The 26,134-nt window shown below is 43.7% G+C and overlaps 2 protein-coding genes across 8 annotated transcripts in view; one reads left to right on the forward strand and one right to left on the reverse strand.

The window, feature by feature from the left end:
• The window catches only part of GCNA (germ cell nuclear acidic peptidase), a 39,478-nt gene extending 33,998 nt beyond the window's left edge, over positions 1-5,480 (forward strand). Inside the window, exons 8-10 of the mRNA XM_043974540.1 lie at positions 1,333-1,474; positions 4,385-4,589; positions 4,688-5,480. Of these exons, the coding sequence (XP_043830475.1) occupies positions 1,333-1,474; positions 4,385-4,589; positions 4,688-4,967 (627 nt within the window). The 3' untranslated portion in view covers positions 4,968-5,480. The remainder of the gene's footprint in view (positions 1-1,332; positions 1,475-4,384; positions 4,590-4,687) is intronic.
• A 72-nt stretch (positions 5,481-5,552) lies between these two features.
• CXCR3 (C-X-C motif chemokine receptor 3) overlaps positions 5,553-26,134 on the reverse strand; it is a 71,473-nt gene continuing 50,891 nt past the window's right edge. The window contains exons 34-44 of one of the 7 annotated variants that reach the window (XM_043973851.1): positions 24,464-26,030; positions 24,108-24,230; positions 23,530-23,942; positions 21,701-21,891; positions 17,419-17,487; positions 14,641-14,872; positions 12,635-12,789; positions 11,383-11,568; positions 10,359-10,510; positions 7,118-7,196; positions 5,553-6,846 (exon numbers count right to left, since the gene is read on the reverse strand). In XM_043973851.1, the coding sequence (XP_043829786.1) occupies positions 5,761-6,846; positions 7,118-7,196; positions 10,359-10,510; positions 11,383-11,490 (1,425 nt within the window). In that variant the 5' untranslated portion in view covers positions 11,491-11,568; positions 12,635-12,789; positions 14,641-14,872; ... (3 more) ...; positions 24,108-24,230; positions 24,464-26,030 and the 3' untranslated portion in view covers positions 5,553-5,760. Of the gene's footprint in view, positions 6,847-7,117; positions 7,197-7,363; positions 7,474-8,768; positions 8,819-10,259; positions 10,511-11,382; positions 11,569-12,634; positions 12,790-14,640; positions 14,873-17,418; positions 17,488-18,807; positions 18,866-18,893; positions 18,958-21,700; positions 21,892-23,529; positions 26,031-26,134 lie in introns of those variants that run through there. The other 6 variants (XM_043973856.1, XM_043973855.1, XM_043973854.1 and 3 more) reach the window with 6 other exon arrangements.

Below are 26,134 nucleotides of genomic sequence, written 5' to 3' on the forward strand. Positions count from 1 at the left end.
TGCCCAGGGTCACACAGCTAGTAAGTGTTAAGTATCTGAGGTCGGATTTGAACTCAGGTCCTCCTGACTCCAGGGCTGGTGCTCTATCCACTGCGCCACCTAGCTGCCCCAAGGATGGATAGGATTTCAAGAGAGAGTAGAGGAAGGGAAGTCTAGGTGAAGGTGGGGAGCACATAGGCCCAAATGAGCAGGGTACATGTTAACAATGTGGGTGTGGGGGCGCAGCTAGGTGGCGCAGTGGATAGAGCACTGGCCCTGGATTCAGGAGGACCTGAGTTCAAATCTGGCCTCAGACACTTGACACTTAATAGCTGGGTGACCCTGGGCAAGTCACTTAACCCTCATTGCCCTGCTTTAAAAAAAAAAGGGTATGGGTGTACCCACCCAGTGTCATTGTGAGGATCAAATGAACGAATATATGAAAAACAGGAGCTAGTGCCCTGCCCCTTCTCCCCTGTACTCTTCCTTCTCTGCTACCTCCTCAGTGAAGTCCTCTGTAGTACTCCCACATGGTAGTTACCTGGATTTTTGAACCTCACATGATCCTGTATTTTGTAGTTGTTGTTCAGTTGGGTTGGACTCTCTGTGACTCCATTTGAGGTTTTCTTGGCACAGATACTGGAGTGGTTTGCCATTTCCTGCTCCAGGCCTATATTTTTCAAAGTCTTTATTCTTATATTGATCTGTTTGTGTCTTAGCTCCATGTGAGCTACAGGAGAGGCTTATTTACACATTTTTCCTCTTAAGGAAAAATCTTTTGATTTGTGGTACTTGAAACAAAAAGTTGTCCATGTGCCTCTTCTCGAGTTCTCTCCAGTTTGACAACACAGCATCTTCCCCAAGCAGATCATCTTTTAAGGGTGTGTATGAACATCCTGCTTTGTGAAAATGGAGATGAGGGGAATGGAATGGAGAGATGCCCTCCTGCCACTCAGCTCCAGCTTGAACCCTGGCTAGGACCAGTGCAGCTTGGTCCGTCTTACTCCCTGGGCCCATATTCATTCTTGGGAGCAGGAGGGAGGAGAGCTTCTTGGCCTTTCCCTAAGACAGGCAGGCTTTTTGGACCTGTTTTGGGCATGATCCCTTTTGATTGGGGGAAAGTCAGTGAGTAAATGAATGAAAAGCATTTATGAAGCACATACTAAGAAGTAGGAGGAAGGAAAAGACAAAAATGAGGCAGCCCTTGCCCTAAAGGAGCCTCCACTCCAGTGGAGAGAGACACACTGCTAAGGGAAGGCACTGGGCTGTTAGAGCAGGGTGGGGCACCAGCGTGGCACTCCAGATCTTCAGAGGGCTACCTCCTGACTCCCTTCATGTGTTCTTTGCCTTTAGCTACCAGAGAAAATTAGCATAAACTGGAATAAAAAGATGCGTACAACAGCAGGATACTGCCACTTTTCAGGCAAGGAAGGGGGTCCACAAGCAACTCGTGGCATCCGCATTGAGCTTTCGGAAAAAGTCTGTGACTCGGCAGGTAATGAGTGATGTATGGTGTGTGACCTGAATGTCTTTCCCAAGATAACAGCAGGCCTTCAGATTGCACCTGCTCCCTTCAGTCTTGAAGCCTTCAAGTCATTTTGACTCTTCCTACTCTATTCTTTCTTGTTTGGGGGTTGTTGTTGGGTTTTTTTTGCAGGGCAAAAGGTCACATAGCTAGTAAGTGTCAAGTGTCTGAGGCTGGATTTGAACTCAGGTCTTCCTGAATCCAGGGCCAGTGCTTTATCCACTGCACCACCTAGCTGCCCCCTCTATTCTTTCTTATACCCAATCATTCACTGAGATCTGTCCCTTCTTCCTGAATTCTCGTTCTCTCTCTTTCTCTATCTCCTTTATCTGTCTATACCTTTCTCTATCTATCTCTCTAACTCTCTAAATCTATCCATCTCTCTCTCTGTGTCCTATTTTCCTTTCTCTCTATTGCTCTCTAAATCTTACCTATCTAATCTCTCTTTCTGTATTTCCTCTATCTCTATCTTTCTATGTCTCTCATCTTTCTCTATCTCTTTCTAACTCTCTCTCTCTCTATTTCCCTTATCTGGCTATCTGTTTCCTTTCTACTTTTCTCTAAAGCAATCTATATCTATCCTCTATCTCTCCTCTCTCTCTCATATGTATCTCCCATATCTGGCTCCCATATCTCTCCTCTATCTATAACTCTTCTCTGTCTATATTCCTCTCCCTCTCTCAATCTATCTAAATCTATCTCTATTTCATATATCTGGCTATATATAATCTCCTCTCTCTCTCTCCTTTATATTTTTCTCTATCTCTAACTCTGTCTCTATCACTTTCTTTCTATTTCTCTTATCACTCTCTCCTCTATGTATCTCTCGCTCTATTCTCCTCTCTCTTGATTTTTCTTTGTTTTTCTCTATTACCCTAAGTTCTCTATCCCTCTCTAAATCTATCTAATCTCTATCTCCTCTGTCTCTTTCTAACTCTAACTCAATCTATAACTCTCCTTTCTCTCTAAATCTATCTCTATTTCCTATATCTGACAATCTCTCTCCTCTATCTCTCTTTATTGCTCTCTAAATCTGTCTCTCTCTCTCTCTCTATTTCCTATATCTGGCTATCTCTCTCCCTTTCTCCTCAATCTCTCTATCTTTTTCTGTCTATCTGTCTCTCTTTCTATCTCTATCTCTCTAAAATCAATCAATCCTCTCTCTTTCTCCCCTATCTCTCTATATTTTTCTCTAACTCTATCTCCTCTATCACTTTCTCTCTGTCTTCTGTATCTCTATCTCATCTCTATCTTCTTATCTCCTCTATCTCTCTCAGTCACTCTCTAAATCTTTCTACCTCCTGTATCTCTCTCTATCTCCCTCTCTGTAAATCTGTCTTTCTTTAAATCAATCTATTTTTTTCTCTCTTCTATCTTACTCAATCTTTATCTGTCTGTTTCTTCTATCTCTATATCTTTCTACTCTCTCTCTCTCTAAACATATCTCTGTCTGTTTCTCTTTTCCTCTCTCTCTTCTATCTAAATTTATCTCAATCAATCAATATCTCCTCTCTCTTTCTCCCCTATCTCTTTCTATCTTGATGTATCTCTTATTCTCTCTCTCATTCCTGTATCTCTATTTCCTCTCTCATCTTTCTCTCTTTCTAACTCTGTCTCCTCTATCCCTCTTTCCTCTATGTATCTATCTCCTCTCTCTTGATCTTTCCTTATCTCTTTTTCTCTCTATTTCTACCTATCTTTCTCTTTCCTTTATCTAGCTGTCTCTTGCTCTCTTCCATCTCTATTTCTTCTCTGTGTATCTTGATCTTTCTCTTTCCCTATCTCTCTATCCGGCTCTCTATCTCTCGCTCTCTAAATCTCTATTTCTTCTATCTCACTTTCTCTCTTTCACTCTATCTCTATATACACACATCTCTCTATTTGTTTTTCTATATCTCCATGTCCATCTATCTCTGTCTTTCTATCTCTGTCTCTCTTTCTTCTATCTGGCTATCTCTCTCCTCTATATATCTCTATCTCCTTCCTCTCTTTGTCTCCTCTATCTCTCTAAATCTATCTATCTGTCTCTATTTCCTATATCTGACTCACTCTCCCCTCATCTCCTCTATGTATTTTTCTCTATCTCTTTCTGTTTCTCTGTGGTTGGAGATGGGTCTGTTGAAAGAGGCATGTGATTAGACTGAGGCCTTCCCTTGAAGACCAACCTTGTAGCAGCATGGCAGTGCATGCTTTGTGACCTCCCCCCAGCAGTCTCACACTAGTAGGAGCAGCAGTCCCTTCTCTGAACTGGAAAGGGCTGCTGTGGAGAGATGGAGCAGAGAATGAGACACAGTGGCACTAGGGAAGGCCCAGGAGGCCACTGGAAGCTGGCTGGTGCTTTCTGGGGCAGGGTCTTACCTGGAGCTGCTGGATCTTACTGGGACCTTGCCTTTTTCTCTTTGGTTTTCAGGGGGCCAGGTCGAGCCAGGCAATCTTTGCAGAGTAGCCAGCCCCCCCCCCCCCGCAATTCTTCTTCCCTTTTTTGTCTCTGTGGCTCAGGTGGTTGTTACCTCCCTAACTGTACTGTCAGCTTCTTGAGAGCACAAGTTGTGTTAGGCCACAGTGCTGGGAACAGAACTAACATAACAGTGAATACTTACTGAGTCACAGAAAGTGACCTCCTTGAGAGCTGAGATTGATGGATTGATTTTGTCTTTGTATCCCCAGTGCCTTGCACACCTACTGGTGCTTAATGAGGGCTTGTTCCTTTGATTGAATGTTTGAATCTCTCTGAGAAAAAGAAATTTCATTTTTCCATCCTCTGAAAAGAAAATCCTTAATGCTGATTATGTGTATATATGAGTACAGTGTCGCTTTTATATGGGAGAAAGTTGAGGAATATTTCAAGTGCTCCTAATTTTTCTCCCTTTCTCTTCCAAGACCGGCTCCGGGACACACTGATCCATGAATTATGCCACGGAGCTACTTGGCTGTTTCATGGTGTCAGAGACTGTCATGGTCCCTTTTGGAGGGTCTATGCCCAAAGATCTGCATTGGTGCACCCAGAGCTGCCCATGGTGAAACGATGCCACACTTATGAGATTCACTATAAATTTATCTATGAATGTTCTCAGTGCAAAGCCAGGTAACAAAGTCCCTTTGCCCTGCCCGTTTTCTCTTTTGTCCACTTCTCTGGCAAATAGCTTAGTGCTCACCTTTGTTCCCATGATCTGATTCCTCTAGGGTTGGTCGCCACTCCAAGTCGGTGGATACCGATTGTGTAGTCTGTTCTCTGTGCCATGGGCCTCTCCTCCTCCTCCCACCCACCCCAAAAGCTGGCACATCTGGGAAGACTCAGCCCACTCCAGCTGCTACATGCACGAAAACAAGCCACCATTCTGCCAAGAAGGGAAAAAGGATTCACTCGCAGCACAAAGAGGAGATACCACCCAAGGATGCTGAGACCCAGGAGGGCGAGGTGACTGTGCCTCAGAGCACTGCTGCTTCTAGCAAATGTATTTAGGGACAATTAGCTGGAGAAGTAACGTTAAATGAACTGTTAAAGATTTTTTCAGGTGTTTGATGTAAAAGTTAGTGCTGATTTAGAATTCTGTGCATTTGAGTAGTGATTTCCTGTCACTGACCAAGTAACATCAGGATTGTGGCTGTGCAAATGTCTAGCTGCCCTCTCCTTCTTTCTCCTTGAACCCATGATCTTGATGGTGTTGGGAGCTGCACTTGTTTGGGTGAAATGGCTAAGAGGAGGTAAAGCCCTTGGGGAAAGAAGGCAACAACAGCTCTCGAAGTGGGGAGAGAAACAAGACCAGGGAGCTCACAATCAGGGGCGTTTTAGGCGGGGATTTTAATGTGGATTTTAGCCAGGATTAGTTTGTTACCGAGTTGGTTTTTATCTCCCAGGGAAAAACTAAGCACTAAGCATTGGAGTTTATTATGAAGAATAAAATCTTTTCATGGCATTAGTCAAACCTTTAATTTAGACACCAACAGCCGGTGCTCCCCAGGGTTCCACCCAGACTCTCCCCCTCCAGGGACCTGAATGACCATCTTCTCCTTTAGTGCCCACAGACCCTCCCCCCCCCCCCCCCCAAGCTGGGCTGCTGCAGTCCGGGGGTTCTTCAGCTGGCCTCCTGGAGCCAAAAAACCTTCTCAGAGAAATGGTTTGGTGGCCTATGTTCAGAATGGAAGGAAATGCTCCATTTCAGTTAGAAGTTCACAGAGCCCAGGTAAAGCAGGCCTGCTGAGGCTAGCATCTGGGCAGGGATGGGCCAGACCAGGGATGGCAGAGGGCTGCAGCTTTACAGGCCTGAGTATGAGGCTTCTGTGGTCTCAGACCAAGAGGAATCTCTCCGGGAAGATGTTGGAGTTGGGCGCAAGAGGGCCTCCTGGCCTGGGCAGCCCAGCCTCCCTATCAGTGTCCGCATTTGGCCACGGAACTTGACCCCCACGAAAGCATAGAGCAGGGGATTGAGGCAGCAGTGCAGAAAGCCAAGACCTGAAGTGATGGACTTGGCCACATCCAGCTGGCTCTCCCACTCACAGTCTCTGCTCACTGCCTTCACATCAATGAGTATATCCACCAGCATGGCCAGGTGATAGGGCGTCCAGCAGAGGGCAAAGGCCACTACCACCGTTACCACTACCCTCATGGCCCGAAGTCTTCGCTGCCCCCGAGAGCCCAGCAACACTAGGAGAATGTGAGTGTAACAGTACGCCATGATGAGCAGTGGGAAGAGGAAACCAGCCAGCAGCTGCAGGATATTTAAGGCTGTGTGGCCAGTCTGGGGGAAGGTATAAAGACAACGTGTGGTATTGAGGCGAGGTTCATGCTGGGCCAACAGGAAGAGCAGGTCTGGAAAGGCCAATAGCAGGCAGAGTCCCCAGACAATGACACAAGTGAGGGTCACGCGTGTCCCAGGGCCCCGCCGGTAGAGTTGGGTGGCATGGACAATGTTCAGGTAGCGGTCAAAGCTGATACAGGCTAGTAAGAAGGCCCCTGCGTAGAAATTGATCTTGAAGAGGGCCCCTGCCACCTTGCAGAGGCCAGAGCCGAAGACCCACTCCCGGGCAGCCTGCACAGCCCAGAGGGGGAGTGTCAGCACCAGCAGCATGTCAGCCAGAGCCAGATGGAGCAGGAAGGTGTCAGTGCCACTCAGGGCCCGGCGCTGCCTCAGAAGGACAACTGCCACAGCTCCATTGCCCAACAGGCCAAAGACGAAGAGAAGACTGTAGAGAGTGGGCAAGAAGGCCAGGTCAAAGGTCAGGCTGAAGTCATGGCTGCAGGGTGGAGAGGAACAGCAGGGAGTGGACTCGTTTTCTGAGTAGTAGGAAAAGCTGCTGTTTTCCAGGTAGTCAAGATCAGACAGCACCAAATGTTCTCTGACCTGGGAAGATAGTGGAAGGGTTGGCCCCCAAGAGCTTGGCAGCAGGCTGCTCCCTTCCTCTGGCCCCGGAGCTTCCCCTCCACTTCTCATCACATTGCTGTACCATTCCGAAGTTGCTTACTCCTTCAGAAGCTCCCTCTCTTCTCTACCTGCAGGCCAGCAGCTCTTTGGTCCCGTTTTTTCACCTGTCTTCCTTCTCCCCCCCGCCCCCATCTGCCACCCTACACCCTGAGAGCTTCCTGGGCTGCAAAGTGTGTGCCCAGATCCTTACCTGGGACGTCATGGCAGTCCTGGAGCCCCGCAGGTGGTGGAGGCCGTGTGCTGCTCCCTGCCTACCACCAGCCAGCCAGCTGTGGGGTTAAAATCAGGACTGAGCAATTCAGAGGAAGTAAAGGGTGTACATATACCCATGCATGTGCACACCCCCACCCTTGTGACACCAGGCAGGTGACAAACGAGAGGGAGCCAATCCTGGGGCGAGCAGAAGGGAGGGGCACTTCTGGGGGGCAGCTCTCACCCAGACAGTCAAAACCTCCTGGGCTGCTGCTGGAGTTGCTCAGCGTCTGGGAGAGAGGCATGGGCCAAGTGTGTTCATGCCCAGGAGAGGGGACATTGAGACAGGGCCTCCTGGGGAAGACAGCATCTCATTCCAAATCTCGTTTCTACTTGGCTACCCCCCATTCTAATTCTGGCATCTTTGGGGGTACATGGTGGGGTATGCAAGAGGTGCTTACTGGGCCTTTGGAATCTTTTTCATTTTCCCTTCCCCTCCCTTATGCTTATGACATGATTTAATTAGGTTGAGAGGTCTGCAGGAGAACTGAGAACTCCCCAATCCAGTACTGTCATTTTAAGGTAAGGTAGCTGAGGCACAGAGGTTAAGTGACCAACCTAAGGTCACAAAGCAGTTTGGAACCCAGGTCCTCTCACTCCAGGGACAGTGATCTTTCATGGTTCTACTGAATGACTGTATTTCAAATGATTGTCTCTCTCCCTCCTCCTCCTCCCTCTCCCAACCTGCAGAGAGCAGTGTCAGAAATCAAAGGAGAGGATGAGGGAATGGCTGAGAATCTCAGTGTCTTTAGGCTGGAGAGAATGAACATCCCTGACCAATGGGCCTCCAGCCTCCAGAGCCCCAAGTAGCCCTAATGCTGAGGGATTCACTATCTTCCAATGGCTCTCATTTTAGTCACTTTTTTCCAACAGCGCATTAGGCCTAGTTTGTGCTCTGGGGCCAAAGAGAGCACACGAAACAGCCTTTCAAACAGGTATCAGTGAGTCAATAAGCAAAAGGGAGGTGGGGGAGGGCCACAGTGAAGGCTTCACAAAAGCTGTGCTGAGGCCCCTCTTTCAACAAAGTTCACTGGGCCCCATCCTTCTCCTGCTACCCAGAGGTTTCCAAGTCCTTCACCTGATTGTCTCAAAGCAACCTTGGCCCAGCCTCTGGGGTGTCAGGGTGCTCAGAACAGAAGAGGCCATTGGAGGTTGCAGTTGGGGGGGGGGCGGCCATTTCAGTGAAGCAGGAGGGGTAACTGACTAATCAGTAAGCAGTTCCCATAAATGCCAACCAGGCCCTCTGTCCCTCCAGCTTCCAGGAAACTGTCAGATTGGCTGGTTGGGAGGAAGTAGAAGCAGCCACTAGAGCAGGTGCTGTGGAGTTCTGGCAGAGAACATGATGGGTGTAAAGAATTAATTGTTATTTGAGGTTTTTATGACCCCAGAATTTTTCTTTCTTTTTTTTTTTTTTGGCAGGGCAATGAGGGTTAAGTGACCTGCCTAGTGTCACACAGCTAGTAAGTGTTAAGTGTCTGAGGCTGGATTTGAACTCAGGTCCTCCCGAATCCAGGGCCAGTGCTTTATCCACTGCGCCACCTAGCTGCCTCCTTGGCTAGAATTAAAAAAAAAAACCTCGGGGCACGCACTGGCCTCTGGGGCTCCCCAAACAGCACGGTGCTCCACCCACTGGTTGTAGCTGTCGCCATGGCGCTGGTACCTCATGTCATCACCACTTGCTGACGCATACACGGGCCTGGCAAAATTATAATGATTGGAAGCCCAGTGAGGGCAGTCATGTGACTGTCAGAGTGTCCAGCCAATTGGCTGGGGGCTGTGTGTGGTCAGCCTGGGGTCTGCTGGGAAGAAGGGAGGTTTTTTCACCATTCTAGCTGGAAACTGGAAGGCAACAGGACACTGCTATGTGTTCTCAGCTGATTCCTGGGCAGTGGTGTTGTTCAGGTTGTATAATTTCCCTTTCCCCATTTTATTTCCTTTCTCTTGATCCTACTGATCCTGTTTGTGGTTTTTTAAGTTCGTTCTTGTTAAATAAATCCTGCTCTGTTTTGAGGGAGGCTGTCTCCTTCCTTACCCCAATATTGTGGTGAGCTGCTTAGCTAACACTCCCCAATTAAAAATTGGTCCCCACATGGGGCAGTGACGGACTTGGAGTCAGGGTTACCTGGAGTTTCCATTGCAACTTTTGTGTGATCATTTTACCATTTACAAGGCATTTTACCTCAGTTTCCTCATCTGTAAAATGGAGGCCATAACCCCTATAGGAACAGCCTCATGGGATGGTTGTGGGACTCAGGGGAGATGATAGGTTCAGAGCAACCTTCAGGAAGGGTGCAATTCAGGCTAGCAGAGGTGTGGCCAGAACTCCCATACTGATGGAATCAAAGAATGTTGAACTTTGGGGAGCTGGAAGAACCTTTAGAGGTCTAGTCCAACTTCCTCTTTCAACAGATGAAACTGAGGGAGCCCAGAGGGCTGAAGTCCCCAAGGTAACTGGCAGAGCCATGATTTGAACCTGGGCTGTGTGACTTCCCATGTGGTTTAAATTCGGTTCTCTCCACTACAGCCCATGATCTGATGAGATCAAAGGATTATCCCAAACCTTGCCACACTGAGGAGGAGAAAAGGCTTTGAAGGGGGCATTTCCTCCCAAGGTGATGGGTAGGGATGAGGACCGAGGCTAGGAGGGAAGAGGGAAGGGGGCAGCAGGAGTTTGCAAGCCACCCTCCCCCAGCCCTGAAGAGAAGCAGGCTGGGCCTGGGCCAGGAGAGGAAGTTACTCAGAATGAAGCTGCTCCAGGCTCAACCTGTGGCCAAGGTGTGAAGTGCTCAGCCCTGCACCTGTATCCTCTCCCCTCTCTGGCCTCCTCCAGGCAGGAAGGTTGGGGGCTGATCCAGCCTCCTGTTGTCTTCACACCTTAAGGCTGTGGTTTGGGGGGAGGGGAGTATGAGAGGGCCTTCTGAACAAGTGCCCCAAATCTGGGCGCTGCAGAGGGAACAGAACTCAAAAGGGAGGGGACCTCTCCTTGGTGGGGGGGGGAGGGTCCTTCTTTGGAGCATCTATACTTATACTGCCTCCAGTCAGTGCCTCTCTGAAGTCCCTCCCCCCAGAGAGGGCCTTACCTGGGGAGGCCAATGGCCTTGGCCAGAGTGGGGAAAATGGAGGTTAGGAGGAATGAAGGTGCGATGGAAGCCCATGTACCAGCAAATAGAAAGTCCTACTCTCCAATGGAAGAGGCAGCTTCTGGATGGATATGCACAGTCTGAAAGAAGCTCAGCTGGCCGCGGGGCTCTTGGGAAGGATCTCCCTCTGGGGGTCTGGCTTCAGCTCTGGCCACCACAGCTGTTCTGAGCCAGGGGCACTTCTGAGGTCTCTGTAGGGAATAAAGGATGAACAGAGCTTTAAAATTGTGCAGACACTGTGGGCACAGGTGAGATCCTCTGGGGTAGCTACTGCTTGCTTGAAGGTCCCAGGCCTAGCAACCAAGAAAACCAAGTGGTCAGTTTGGCCGCAACCTCCCCAGGCACTGGATCTCTTTGTCCCTCTTCACCCAGAGCCCTCCCAGCCCCTGGAGAGGCAAACAGGAATCACAGAGAGGACACGAAACAACGTGCAGAGGACACAGGCTCATGGAAGGTCTGGCTTTACTTGACCTGCCACATTTTCCCCCCTAAAAAGTGAAGTTTCTTTTAATATTGAACATCAAAGACTGGCATTTCCTCTGCCATGGGTGGGTATCATCCAGCATGCAGGTGGAGCCTCATGAAAGCAGGCCGGCCAATTGTCTCTGTCTCTAAGGCAGACTGAACTTGGCCATTTTTCCCGTAGTTCTTTGTAATAGTTGACAGGAATGATTGATAAACTGGGTAAGGCTATGCTTCTAGAGTCTGTTGTAACCTATAGATTCCCTGTCCCTGGCTCTCCTCCCCTCCATGGCTTTGTTTCATTATAGTAATTAAAGTCCATCCCTAGTCTGAGACTTATGGATGTTTCTGGAAACACCAGAGAGAACCCACTGCTTATGTGGTTAGCAAAGAGTATGGGGTGTTCAGAGAGGACTAGTACCTCTGGTGCTTGGTTTGCAAAGCCCTTTTTGAGGCTGCTCACCCACCTTTGGTTTCCACCTTCATCCGAGTCTCACCTGTGGTGCCAAGAAGCTATAGCATGAGCAGTAGCCACAATGGCCTAAACTAGGTTGAGGGTAACCAACAGACCTCAAACTTGGTGAGTTAAGGGGATACTTACCTCAAGCATGTGAAGATTTCCCCCAGTAGAATGGGTGGATGAGAACAATGTGTTCCAGAAGTTATGAAGGTGGCTGAAGCAAGCATTGTGGGGTGATTGGTCAGACATTGAAGACAACAGGGTCACTGCACCCCAGGTTATTGACAGTCATCTTGACTTTTGTCTTACAACTGAACTTTGATGACTCTGGAAGTGAGAGTGAAACTGATGACTTTGTACAACTCTACCTTACTTAAATCCAATTCATGAACAAGTTAAGACATCACTCCATGATGTTATTGGTCCTCTTCAAAAATGAAGGATGAACAACAAACTTCTTGAGAGTATGTTTGTTTTTTGCAAGGCAATGAGAGTTAAGTGATTTGCCCAAGATCACACAGCTAGTAAGAGTCAAGTGTCTGAGGCCTGGATTTGAACTCAGGTCCTCCTGAATCCAAGACTGGTGCTTTATCCACTGTGCCACCTAGCTGCCCCCAAACTTCTTGAGAGTAAATGTGATTTATTCCATCTTTGTTTTACAGGTGGTACCTGAAATAGTTTTTGGGTTACACCTTTATTTTTTAAAATATATTATTCCATTCAATTGGGTGGGTACAAAATTGTTTTGTGTTATTTAAGTTCATTTTCCTTTATATTTTTTTTTTTAATTTTTTTTTTTTGTGGGGCAATGAGGGTTAAGTGACTTGCCCAAGGTCACACAGCTAGTAAGTGTCAAGTGTCTGAGACTGGATTTGAACTCAGGTCCTCCTGAATCCAAGGCCAGTGCTTTATCCACTGCGCCACCTAGCTGCCCCCATTTTCCTTTATATTTGAAGGTCTTTCTCATCATTGCTTGAAGAATTTGTTGTCATTGGAATCTTTTTTTTTTTTTTTTTTTAGTAAGGCAATTGGGGTTAAGGGACTTGCCCAGGGTCACACAGCTAGTAAGTGTTAAGTGTTTGAGACCGGATTTGAACTCAGGTACTCCTGAATCCAGGGCCAGTGCTCTATCCACTGCGCCACCTAGCTGCCCCCATTGGAATCTTTTTAACCACTTTTTTTTTTTCTGCAGATGATCTACAAATCCTGTGATTGGTGCTTTTCTGTATTTACAAGCTCTGGGTGGGGCTTTTGTATTATTTCTTACATTGTGGTGTCAAGTTTTTTGATTTTTAATGTTCTCTAAGAGGTTTATAATCCTCAAGTTGTCTCTACACAGTGTGTCTTTGAGACCAATGCATTTTTCTTATGCAGAGATCATATGTTCTCTTACTGTTATTGGTTTTTGTTTCTCTTCTTCCAGTTGGTTAGTCCTCTTTATATTTCTTTTGAGTCTTGTATCTGAAGATCAAATTTTCTGTTCAGTTTTGGTCTTTTCTTTAGGAAACCCTGGAAGTCCACCATTTCATTGAATATCCTTATTTCCCCCTGAAAGATTAAAAAAATTTTTTTTTTTTAAGTGAGGCAGTTGGGGTTAAGTGACTTGCCGAGGGTCACACAGCTAGTAACTGTTAAGTGTCTGAGGCCGGATTTGAACTCAGGTACTCCTGACTCCAGGGCCAGTGCTCTATCCACTGACCACCTAGCTGTCCCCAATTGTATTTTTTGTTTGTTTGTTTGTTTGTTTGTTTTAGTGAGGCAATCGGGGTTAAGTGACTTGCCCAGGGTCACACAGCTAGTAAATGTTAAGTGTCTGAGGCCGGATTTGAACCCAGGTACTCCTGACTCCAGGGCTGGTGCTCTATCCACTGCGCCACCTAGCTGCCCCCCCCCAATTGTATTTTTTAAGGAATTATTTTCTTCAGTCAATTTTTGTGCTTCTTTTCCCAGCATAACTCTAATTTCTTTTTCCGTTTTTTCTTCTACCTCTCTCATTTGATTTTTTTTTTTGGTGAGGCAATTGGGGTTAAGTGACTTGCCCAGGGTCATACAGCTAGTAAGTGTTAAGTGTCTGAGGCCGGATTTGAACTCAGGTCCTCCTGACTCCAGGGCCGGCACTCTATCCACTTCGCCACCTAGCTGCCCCTTCATTTGATTTTTAAAAGCCCTTTTGAGCTCTTCTAAGAAGGCTTTTTGGTCTTGAGACCAGATCATCTTCCCACTTGAGGCTTTACTTGTAGGCATTTTGACAAACTCATCTGGTTCTGCTCCTCTCAGTCAGCATCAGAAAAACTCATCTGAGTTTGTGTTTTGGTCTTCCTTTTCACCATAGAAGCTGTCAATGCTAAGGGTCCTTTTTTTGTTTCTTACTTATATTGTATCCTATTTTTAAACTTATAAAGTTGAGGTCTGCTCCTGGGGCACAGGGGTCACTGTTGCAAGCTTCTTGTGCTGGGGGATAGGGGCCAGGTCACTGGCTTTCTGTTCTGAGGCTTCTGTGGCTTTTGAATTTCTCACCACCCTGGGCTTGCTCCCAGTGTTGAGATGGCTTGGCTAAGTCATGCCTATTCTCTAACTGGCAGTTTGCCTTCTCAGCCAGGGATGGCAGGTCTCACAAATGGCTTGTTGTGCCACCAGCCTTCTGAGCCAGGACAAAGGGTCTCAGCGACTTATTTATGCTGTGATCAGGAGCTTCCTGCTGACTTGCCCAGACCCCCTCCGTGGAGTGCCACTGAGCTGAGCTCACCCAAGTGAGACAGACCTTTCCTGAAATTTTCTAAATTATCTCAAGTAAGAAGATTGTGTCTGTCTTTTTGTAGGTTCTGTAGTTCCAGAATCTGTTTAGAGGCTTGATTTAATGTTTTTGAGGAAAACTTAGAGTTCAGGCAACTTCCTGGCTTCTCTCCGCCATCTGGCTTGGCTCTGCCCAAGCTGATTGTCTATAGAGGCCAAATTGGCTTGCCACATTTTAAGCTTGGAAGATCCTTCCCTTGTGTGCCAGGGTCCCAGGCCTGTCCTCTATCCACCCTGACTTGGAGCTCAGGAGAAAGGATGGGGTTTGACATATAGATCTGGGCCTCATCTGCATAGGGATAATAATTAAATCAAGGAGAGTTGATGAACTCAGTAATCCCCCCCAAAAAAAGGTGGGTGGAGAAGGGATGACAGAGGGATGAAGGGGAGAGGAGAAGCAGGAGATACACACAGAGACAAAGAGGCAGGTTGACACAGAGAGACAACCAGAAAAAGGATGCCAGACATGAAGATAGAGATGGACAAAGAAAAAGCAAGAGAGAAATGGACAACCAGTGAGAAGAGATGGACAGAAATTGTGGGGCTTTGGTACAGAAGGGCAGACAGAGTCCAGACACATATGTGGAACAGAATCTTAGAACTGACCAGCTCACCCAACCAATCCATGAGCAAGTCAGGGTCTGATGGGGTCTCCATGGTCAACAACAGGTCCCACATGGTTGTCCCACTTTTGCTTGAAGAAAAGGGAAGCTCAGTGCCTGCTGCCTTCACTATTGGGCAGTTAGGGTTAATTGACTCCCTCACAATTTTCAATACTTGTTCCTTGGTCTGCCACTTTAGGATAAAGCCGAAGAAATCACATCATTTTTTCCCCATTCTTCCAAAAAAAAAAAAAAAAGATGACGGTGTTAAAAGCAAACAAAAAATCACATCTTGGCCTAATTCCTCCATGTCATTGGACATTTGTAACAAAGGAAAGTTAAGCTACGTCTGACAGTGGAGAACTTGTTCAGATGGTTGCTTTTATAATGGAGTACTTTATGGAGCTAGTTACTGTTTCCATTAAATCTCTGGAGTGCTCTCCAGCAGAGGTGGCCCCCAAAAGTCCCAGCACAGCTGAACTAGATTCCAGTGTCATTGGGGAGGTAAAATCACAACAACATAGACAATGAGAACTGGTGATTTTCTGATGTGCCTTTGAGTTTTGCATTTGATACCATGGCCTAAAGTAATATGCATATTGCCTCAATTGATTTTTCTTTTCTGATTACTATAGTGCATATTTGTAGAACTCTATACATATGCAAATAACTCTAGCTACCATTTCTACTACTCTTGAAGGTTAGCAAAGCACCTTCCATCTGTTATCTCAATGGTGGAGATGACAGAAAATCTTCTAATCACAATAAGGAAAGTCCTTTTATTCCTGTACTTTTTAAAATTTTAATTTTTTCTAACAAAAATGAGGGTTATATATTACCAGGTTCTTCCTATATCTATTGATATAATCAATTAACTTTTTAAAAATTATTAACATGATTTATGATGTTTTGACTTTTCTAAAGGTTGAACCATCCCTATACTCCCAATCTTGTGGGTCCTCCTTGAGGGTCATTAGATTGTGACCCCACACTTTCGTTCTTTGGAGTCTGTGGTATCTGGTGACTCAAAAGCCATATGATTTCATGAAAAGAACACTGATGTTAAAATTTAAAAGATGGGCCTTTATTCCTTGATGTCATTAAAATTACCACATGCCAATTCTGAGCTCAGACAAGGCAACAATAAAAATAGACATGGGTAAATAGGGAAACTACACTACACTTAAAAAGACCATAGCTAAATGTTGATAGTTAATTTATTAGTGTATGGCTTGACAATATGTACTAAAGGATAATGCATCTAAGTCCTCAAAGGAAAAGCAAATTGAATTACACAGAGAAAAAGAAAGCAAAATTCTAATCCCGTAGTATCCCCCCTCAAGCCTAGACATGTCTAACAAAAAGATAAATGAGAATGAAGACTTTTCTTAGAAAAGCTAGAAATGATAAATATTTGTCAATTTCTGAAAGGCAATTAAAAAGAGTATACATATTTCTTAGTCATGTATGACACCTTTTAAAAAAAATTGACCATATGCTAGGGGTTAAAAACTCCTAAACAAATATAAAAATCCATTTTATCTCATCTACAAATTGAAGTTCTTGCCCCCCTTAAGGTGGGTTGTTGCTGAAAAGTTTTCAGACAGTGTATAGAGCTCAGTTCTGGTGAGGAAATAGACAATAGCCCACTGACCTATAACATAGATTTGGAAGTTGTAAAGGACCTCTGAGACCATTTAGCCCAACTTAGACATAACAGAATCCCCACTAGAACATCCCCATAGAAAAAAGTGACATAGAAAAGGGCAGCACAGTTTGAGATTTCTTCTGGAGGGCAGAAGCACATGAGCAGCACCCAGTGGTGACTGACCATATTACCTGGTGTTAAGGGAGGGATATTTATTATTGTATGGCTTAACTACCAGGATTCTTTTTGACCATTATTGAAATTTTATGAGCAAGTTACTCAGGGAGGTACTCAACCTGGCAGAAATTAAATCTGCAGTAATATCCCAGGTAGAGCACTTCAATCATATCCTGCTAAATAGTCTGGGGACACTGAAGCTTGAGAAGATGGAATTCCTGGTTTGTGTCTTTAATACCACCAAGAATGGGGTCACGGGCTTTATTCTAAATGTATTAATGTTTGACAATATCAGGTACCTGTTATTTTAAGCTTTGGTGTTTTAGGGATTAAAGAAAATCTAAAGAGCCCCAAGCTTCATGTCACCCAACCAAGAGAAGTAATAATCTATTTATATCCTGACTCTTTCATCCAGTCTGTTATCTCTATAAGCTTTGTATCTTTTGCAAATTTGATGAGCAAAAAAATGTGCTTTCAGTCAAAAGACTTGAGGAACAAGAAGACCTTGCCCTCACTCTACCCCACAAAATCAACAACAGCCCAGCCTTGTGAAAGAAACAACAACCAAGGGAAGAATTGATGGAGGTGGGGAGGCAGTGTGTGACTATGCTGAACCTGAAGAAAAGGGGACTGAAACCAAGCTAGGATCGGTCTTGTCCTCCTAAAGGGTACCCAGAGCAGGAACATAGGCTTCTCTGTCTCCTACTGTGAGAAGAACGAGACAGCCTTACAGCCCAAAATGCAAAGAAGGAGGATCCAGAAAGTAAGGAAAGGGGGAACTAAAGAAAAGACTGAAATATCAAAGATTTCAAGAAAAAGACCAGAGCACAAGCAGATAAATTAACTGAAAGGATTTAAAAACCGAAGGATGACTAGTAAATCATCAGAGAGAATACAAAGTTCTTTTAAAAATATTACAAAGCAAAGTAAAAAATTCCTGATGGAATAAAAGAATACCTGTGGATTTTCAGAACAACCCAGAACAACACTGAGAAACTCCAAAATGGTTCAAAATAGAAATGAAATCTGTAAAAGAAAAAATTAGGAATGGATAAAGGCTAGAACCTTTAGTGCTCAATGCAGGATTTTAAAAACTCAATTAGCAGATTAAGAAAAATATTGACTCTATGATGGAGAGTTGCTTTAAAGAAGTGAAGGAGATTAAAAGTTTTGAAACATAAAAGTACTGAAGTAGAGGAAAATCTGGCAGAAAAGAAGAAAATGGGTGACATTAAAAGAACAGAATTGCTGCTATAAGGACTTCTGGCCAAGATGGCCACCTGAAGAGGAGGCAGGCCACCAAACCATCATGTATCTACTCCAGCAAACCCTGAAGTTCTCACCAGGCTAAATAATAATCAAGAAATCCATTAAGAAACTATAACAAGGCAGGCAGCTAGGTGGTGCAGTGGATAAAGCACCAGCCCTGGATTCAGGAGTACCTGAGTTCAAATCCGGCCTTAGACACTTGATACCTACTAAGTTGTGTGGTCCTGGGCAAGTCACTTAACCCTCAATGCCCCACTAAAAAAAAACTATAACAAGTAAAATATGCCACCTTATAACTGCACAAAAAGGCAACCAGTGGGCAAGAGAAAAGTACTGTCTTCCTTCCTCCTTGTCACCAGAGACAAGATCCCTATACTCTATAAGACTCTGTGTCCAGGGACCTCAAAAATCCAAGGAGGCATAAGAACTCAGGTGACCTTCCACCTAAAAGTTCAGGAGAGGGTCAGGCCTAGCCCTGGCAAAAACCTCAATTGAGGAACTAGAACTGACGAGATGATTAAATCAAAGAAAAACGTGTGTGTGTGTGTGTGTGTGTGTGTGTGTGTGTGTGTGTGTGTGTGTGTAGAACAGATTTTTAAACAGACTACATTAATACCTAGAAGAAATGATGGAAGAGATAAAAAATGAAAATCTAGGCATAAATTTGATTTTGATCTTGAAGATTAGATTGGCTTATGGGATGAAGTAAGATATCTAGTAAACATTCTGGGGCACAGGTCCTGCTATAAGGACACAAAGTTAGAAATGTGTGATGGGTTTGTACACTCAGGTCTGTGGAAAGTACATTTGGTACTAAAGGTATATAGGGTGGGTAGAGGTGGGAGGGAGAGAAAGGGAAAATGTACTAAATTTAATAATGCACAAAACTCCTACAATATTCATATCATCCTTATTTGAGAATGACATTTGTTCTTTTGAAAATATTCTGTTATTACCTTAAGAAGACAAGCCTGCAAACAATGACTTTATTGCACAAAATGCACAAAACTCCTACAATATTCATATTATCCTTATTTGAGAATGACATTTGTTCTTTTGAAAATATTCTGTTATTACCTTAAGAAGACAAGCCTGGGGCGGCTAGGTGGCGCAGTGGATAGAGCACCGGCCCTGGAGTCAGGAGTACCTGAGTTCAAATCCGGCCTCAGACACTTAACACTTACTAGCTGTGTGACCCTGGGCAAGTCACTTAACCCAATTGCCTCCCTAAAAAAAAAAAAAAAAAAGAAGACAAGCCTGCAAACACTGACTTTATTTTCTATTGCTGAAGAGATTCTGAAGAAATGTTTAAAGGTTAAAGTACTGTCATTGATTTATTTATAATATTATAGTGTAAAATTTAAAAATTAAGTTCCTCTATACAGTGAATTTTTGAATGGCACAATGCATAAATTGTTTTTATCAATGAAAGGCAAATGTGGACATAGTTAAAAGTTCAATTGCACACTTATCAGGAAGTGTCAAAAACCAGTTCTTTGTATCAAATGCTGCTTCTACCTAGAAATGGGATTAAATATTTAAAAACAAAACCTTGGTGGATAGCAATTTGACAATGCTCAAGAAAGATTACTGGGAATGTATTGACTGCATTATTAGGGCAGTGCATATGTTAGAGTAAAACAAAACTGTTTTCTAGAACAAAGAATGGAAAAGAAATGAGAACATTGGAAGAAAGACTTGGAGAGAGACTTGGCACAAGAGGTGCAAAACATCCAATTAACAGACTTCTTGAAAATTAGAATGGATCAATCAGATGTTAAGACTGTATGAGATAACTAGAAATATGAAAACAAAGATTAAAAAAGTAGAGGAAAGCACAAAGCCTTATTTTTAAAAAGTTAAATACATCAGCTCTCTGGTGGATTGGGAAAGAATTTAAAAGGGAAATAAGAAAGGTTAAGAACCTGTGACTGAATTCTGTATGAGGGGAAGAAAAGAGGGATAAGGGATCAAAGCTGATTACCCTAAGTAAAGGGCATTGGTTCTGAGATGTAATATGATAGCTAGGCTCTTTTTTTGTCATGGCTTTCCAGTAGTCTAATAATTATTTTTTTTTAAGTGAGGCAATGGGGGTTAAGTGACTTGCCCAGGGTCACGCAGCTAGTAAGTGTTAAGTGTCTGAGGCCGGATTTGAACTCAGGTCCTCCTGACTCCAGGGCCGGTGCTCTATCCACTGCGCCACCTAGCTGCTCCTAGTCTAATAATTCTTAAATTATCTCTTAATCTATTTTCCAGCTCAATTGGTTTTTTTAAATGAAATATGTCATGTTTTCTTCTATTTTTTTCATTCTTTTGATTTTGTTTTACTGTTTCTTGATTTCTCATGGAGTCATTAATTTTCACTTGCCTAATTATAACTTTTTTTCCAATAAATACTCCTTTATTTAAAGGTTTGAATTCCAAATTTCATCCTTCCTTCCCTTCCTCCCCTTCCCCTGGTAAGCAATTAGATATAGGTTATACATATACAATTATGTAAAATATTGCCACATTAGTAATTTTGTATAAGAAAACTTGAATAAATGAAAGAAAGTAAAAAATTGCATGCTTCAGTTTGTGTTCAATCAACATCAGTTTTTTCTTTGGAGATGGATAGTATACTTCATCATTAGTCCTTTGGAATTTTCTTAGATCATTGTATTGTTGAGAGTAGTTAAGTCATTCATACTTCTTCATCAAATTATATTGCTGTATCTGTGCATATTCCCTTGGTTCTGCTCACTTCACTTTGCATCACTTCATACAAATCTTTCCAGGACTTTCTGAAATCATCCTGCTTGTCATTTCTTACAGCACAATAATATTCCATCACCATCATATACCACAGCTTATTTAGCCATTCCCCAATTGGACATTCCTATGATTTCCAATTCTGAGCCCCTACAAAAAGAGCTGCTATCACTTCTTTCTTTCTTTCTTTTGGTGGGGCATTGAGGATTAAGTGACTTGCCCAGGGTCACATAGCTAGTAAGTGTCAAATGTCTGAGGCCAGATTTGAACTCAGGTCCTCCTGAATCCAGGGCCAGTGCTCTATCCACTGTGACACCTAACTGCCCCCAAATAGTTTTTTTTTGTACAAATAGGTCTTTCTCTCTTTTTTTGGATATCTTTGGGATATAAACCTAGGTCCAATTATAATTTATAAGGAATTATTTTCTTCAGTGAACTTCTGTATTTCTTTCCCCAGTTAGGTAACTCTGCTTTTTAAGGTGCCATTCTGTTCAGTACTTTTTTGTGCCTCTTTTACTAAGCTATTCATTCTGTTTTCAAAATTTTCTTGCATCACTCTCATTTCTCTTCCCAAATTTTCCTCTATCATTATTAGCTCTTTCCTTAATACTCTTAGGAATTCTTGTTGGGCTTGTGCCCAATTTGCAGTTTTTTTTCTTTGAGGCTTTGTTTGTAGCTGTTTTCACATTGTTTTCTTCTTCTAGGTTTGTGTCTTGATCTTCCCTGTCACCACAGTAGCTTTTTATGGTAAGGTTCTTTTTTGGTTTTTGCTCATTTTTTCCTTTGTGTTAAATCTGGGCTCTGTTCTCAAGAGCTAGTTCTAGGGGACTATAAATTTTTGGTGCTTCCAAGGTGGTGTGATCTGGGTAAAGGTATGATCATTACATTCCTGGTCTTTACCCAGGAAGGGCCTCTGAAGCCACAAGTGCTAGTAATCCTCTCTGCCATGGAACTGTGGCCCAGAACTGCATATGGGTAATGCAACAGATTCCTGTACTCAGTACCATCTCAGGTTGCCCTGGAATCTCATTCTGACCAGTTGTCCAATCCCCTTACAGTCTCTGGGCTGAGGGTTCTCTGAAGCTGTCACTGTCATACCTGCCTCTAGAGCCCACTATTGGTGTTGCTGCCATGTACACTCCAGACTGGCTTCTACCCCAGTGTCACAGACCTCTTCTATCAACCTCCTAAGTTGTCTTGGGCTGGAAAAATGACTCACCCTGACCTCTGCTGGCTCTGCTGTTCCAGAATTCAATTTTGACACGTTATTTTAAAGTTGTTTGGAGGGGAATGTTGGGAGAGTTTGGCTGGATTGCTGTCTCCACTCTGTCATCTTGGTTCTGCCTCCCAAAACTCAGGTCCTTCTGACTCCAGGCTCAGCTCTCAATCCACTGCATCACATAGATGCCTCTAAGAAATAAAAAAGAGAAATTCCATTTGAAATAACTGTGGAATATTTAAAGTACTTGGGAGTGTACCTTCCAAGATACATAGAGGAACTATATAAACATATCTACAAAACAGTTTTCATGGAAATATAGACCTAAATAATTGGAGAAATACTAATTTCTCATGAGCAGTCTTACATAAAAATAGCAATTCTACCTGAGTTAATTTACTTATTCAATGCCATAGAAAACAAACTACCAAAGGATTATTTTATAGAGCTAGAAAAAGTAATAATAAAATTCAACTCTAAGAACAAAAGATTAAGAATCTCAAGGAAAATGGTGACAGAAGTGGGAAGGAAGGGAGTCTAAGGAGCATCAGATCTCAAACTCTAATGCACAGCAGTTATTATGAAAACTATTTGTTACTGGTTAAAGAAGAGAGGTTGATTGCTGGTATAGACTAAGTATACAACATACAGAAGCAAGTGAACCTAGTGTTCTACTATCTGATGAATTTAAAGACCCCAACTACTAGGGTAAGAACTCACAATGTGACAAAAATTGCTGAGAAAAACTGGAAATCAGTCTGACACAAAGTAGGTTTAAACCAGCAGTTCACTTCAACAGTTCCAATGGATACAGTTTATACTTCATTTATTTATTTTTTGGGGGGAGGGGATACAGTTCACTTCAACAGTTCCAATGGATACATGACTCAGATTTAAAATTTCACCTTGTAAACAAATTAGGGGAGCAAGACAGAAATTACCTTTCAAATCTATGGCTAGGGGAAGAATTCATGGTCAAACAAGGGATAGAGATCCCTTGTTATCACAAGAGATAAAATGGATAATTTTGATTACATAAAATTAAAAGTTTTTTTTCCCCCAAAGCAATTAAAATGAGAAGGCAATTAGTTGGGGAAAATCTTTGCACCAAAGTTTCTCTGATAAAGGTCTTATCTCTAAGAGATACAAGGAACTGTTTTAGCTGATTTAGTTCCCTAGGCTCTAAAGTTTCTAGTTCTTTGTGTATCTAGATCTATAGTTCCTGATGCTTTCAAGTATCTAGGTGTCTAAGTATAGGGATTTAGTCTCCCAGGTAACAATTTCTAAATCTCCAATTTTCTAGATCTCTAAGGCTTTAGCTGTCTTAATTCTTGGGATTTACTCTCTGTAGTCTTTAAGGCTCTAGGGATTTCCTTCATTGTGTGTTTCTATGTGTTGAAATTGTGTTTCCTAAATGTCCATATCTAAGTGTGGGGATTTTGTTGTCCAGAGATTCAGTGTCTAGCTCTAGAGTCCTCTAGGTTTCCATGCCTAGATCTCTAGTTCTGTAGACCTCAAGACTTGAAAAAAAGACTAGCTTTTAAGACCTAGACTTCTAGATGTATTTACCTCTAGATATAGACTCAGAGACTCAAGATATATGGACTTTAAAACCTAGAAATATATGTGAAGACCCACGTCTCACTCCTCTCTCCAATAGTTGTCTTTTTGGTGTGGTTCTACTGGCAACGTCAAAGGGGAGGGAGCAAGAGAATTATCCCAACACCCTTCAATAATTTGTCTTCTGACTTGGTCAAAACCTTTTCCACTATTTATCTTTTCATTTTGGTTCTTATTACAGGACCTAGAAAGAGAAAACTGGTACTCACCCTATCTCCTCATCATAATCCTGACAGCTGCAGCAAAGGGAGGGAGAAAAAGTCTCTGCCACAGGATATGCCAGCTTGACCCAGGGAAAAAGAGTATCTTCTTCAATCTTCAATGTTCCTCTCCTCTTCTCAACTTCTTGACAAGACACTTCCAGCCAAAGCACATCTCATCTTCTTGTCATCTCCTGATTCAATCTCTTCTAGACATCTCTTTACTGAAGTATTGTTGGCTAGGGCCAGGTAGCGAATGAGAGAGCAAGTGCAAGAAAGAAAAATAGATAGAAGGAAAGAGAGACCAAAACACACACACACACACACACACACACACACACACACAGAGGCAGAGAGGGAGAGAGGGAATATCTTTTTCTTCCAGCTTGTTATCTCTTTGCTATGGTCCTATTGGCCTAAGCCTGGAAAAGACAAAGAGCCTTATGTCTTGCTCACACATTAATCACTTCTTTTCTATAGTTATGTGGGAGAGAGGAAGAGATATAGGGGTGAGAGAGTCTGTCCCCTGTCATAATTTTCAACAATCTGGTCACAAGGGCCCTGAAATAAAGAGGGTCTTGTCATACCTGGCATCTGGTATCCTGTTCACAGCCCAGGTTTCTGATATGGAAGGGGAAGAGAGAACACACAAAAGAAAATCGTCCTCTTATAGCCTGCTATCTTCTTGCTGTGGTCCTCTTGGTCTAACCCTGGAAAAGAGAGTCTTCCTTTTCGCTCCCTCCCCCACACTCACAAGCTGGTTATCTCTTTGCTGGGAAGCGGGTGGGGTGGGGGACAGAGTGAGAGAGTGTGAGCCAGTGCAAATGTAGGAGGGAGGAAGGGAGGAGAGATGAGCTTTTTGTACACTGTGTTCTTACAGCAACAGTCATACATCCTGGGCCATGAAGAAATAGAGGTTCTCCTTCTGGTATTATGCTTTTACCTGCTGGATGGCACCATGGAAACAATGAGGGCATCTTGTCCTATTTGTCAGAGCCAGGGAGGCATCACTTGATTTTCTCTCTGTGTCCTGTTGGTTGGGTGAGGGGAGAGAATGGGAAAGGATGGGAGGGAGGGAGAATGGGAGGGAGAGGGAAAGGGAGAGAGGGGGAGAAGGGGGAGGGGGAAGAGAGAGCATACCCAAGCGTGAGCAGTCTCTGTCCCAATTTCCTCCAATACAGTGACAAGGCCCACAAAGAAAGAGGGTCTTCCTTATTTGTCTTCTTGAACCCCCTTTAGAGTCAGGTTAGATGGGCCTGTCCAGGGTACAGAAGATGAAGAGGAACAAAAGAAAGAAGAGAAAGAGATAGAGATAGAGGGGGAGGGGGAGGGAGAGGGGGAGGGGGAGGGAGAGGGAGACAGAGAGACTGAGAAAGAGATAATCTTCTTCCATCCTGTTATCTCCTTGTTTTGGTCCTGTTTTGGTCCTCTTGGTCTGACCCTCGAAAAGAGACATTTTCTCCCCCTCCCCTGTACTCATATGCTAGTCATCTCTTTGCTAGAGAGAAAAAGAGAGAGGGAGCAAGAGAAAGACAGAGAGAATCTTCTTCTTCCAGCCTGTTATCTCCTTGCTGTTGGCCTATTAGCCTATGCCTAGAAAAGAGACAGTCTTCTCCCTTGCTCACAATGGTGTAGTTTTGTGGTAGAGAGGGAGAGAGAGAAACATGGGTAAAAGATTCTATTCTACCTCATAATTTCCTTCAATCTTGTGACAAGGCCCTGAAATAAAGAGAGCCTCTTCAGTCAGGTTTCTGCTAGCTGGGGCCTGGGAAGCAAGAGGAAGAGAAAGAAAAAGAAGAAGTAGAAGAGTAAGATAAAAAAAGAAACAGGGAGAAGTGAGAGTGGAAGAGATGAGAGGGGGAAAGGAGGAGAGGTGAGAGAGGAAGAAATAGGTAGCAGCCTCTGTCACAATTCATAGTTTCCTCCCTTATGGTGGCAATACCAAGCAATAGAATCTCCCCACACCTGTTTTCTGGCACTCTATTCAGTCAAAATTCTGCTAGCTGATCCTTCCAAGGAAGAAGAAAAAAGAAACAGAGGGAGAGAGTAGGGGGAGAGAAAGAAAATATTCTTCCAACCAATTATTTCCTTGTTGTTATGCTCTTGGCCTGACCATGGTAAAGAAAGTCTTTTCACTTGCTCATATAATGGTCATCTCTTTGCTGTACTTTTGTGGGAGGGAGGGAGACAGAGACAGAGACAGAGACTCAGAAAGACAGAGAGAGACATAGAGATGGGTGAGAGATTCTATCTCACCTCATAATTTCCTCCAATCTGGTGACAAGGTCCTGAAATAAAGAGGGTATCCTCATACCTGGCATCTTGTATCTTGTTCACAGTCAGGCTTCTGACAAACTGATTCATCCAAGGATGGGGAAGACAAAAAGGATGAGGAAGGGGAAGAGAGGGGAGCGAGAAAAAGAGCAAGTGGGAGCAGGAGAGGAGAGGAAGGGAGGGAGATGGAGAATATTATCCTCTTCTTTCTTGGCCAACCATTGGTCATCTCTTTACTGTAGTTTTGTGGGAGAGACAGAGAGACATAGGTGAGAGATTTTCCCTTTTCCCCTAATTTGCTTCCATATAATGACAATGCCCAGAAATAGAGTCCCAACAT

Source organism: Dromiciops gliroides, chromosome X (genome assembly GCF_019393635.1).
Source record: "Dromiciops gliroides isolate mDroGli1 chromosome X, mDroGli1.pri, whole genome shotgun sequence".
In the NCBI taxonomy this organism is placed as follows: Eukaryota; Metazoa; Chordata; class Mammalia; order Microbiotheria; family Microbiotheriidae; genus Dromiciops; species Dromiciops gliroides.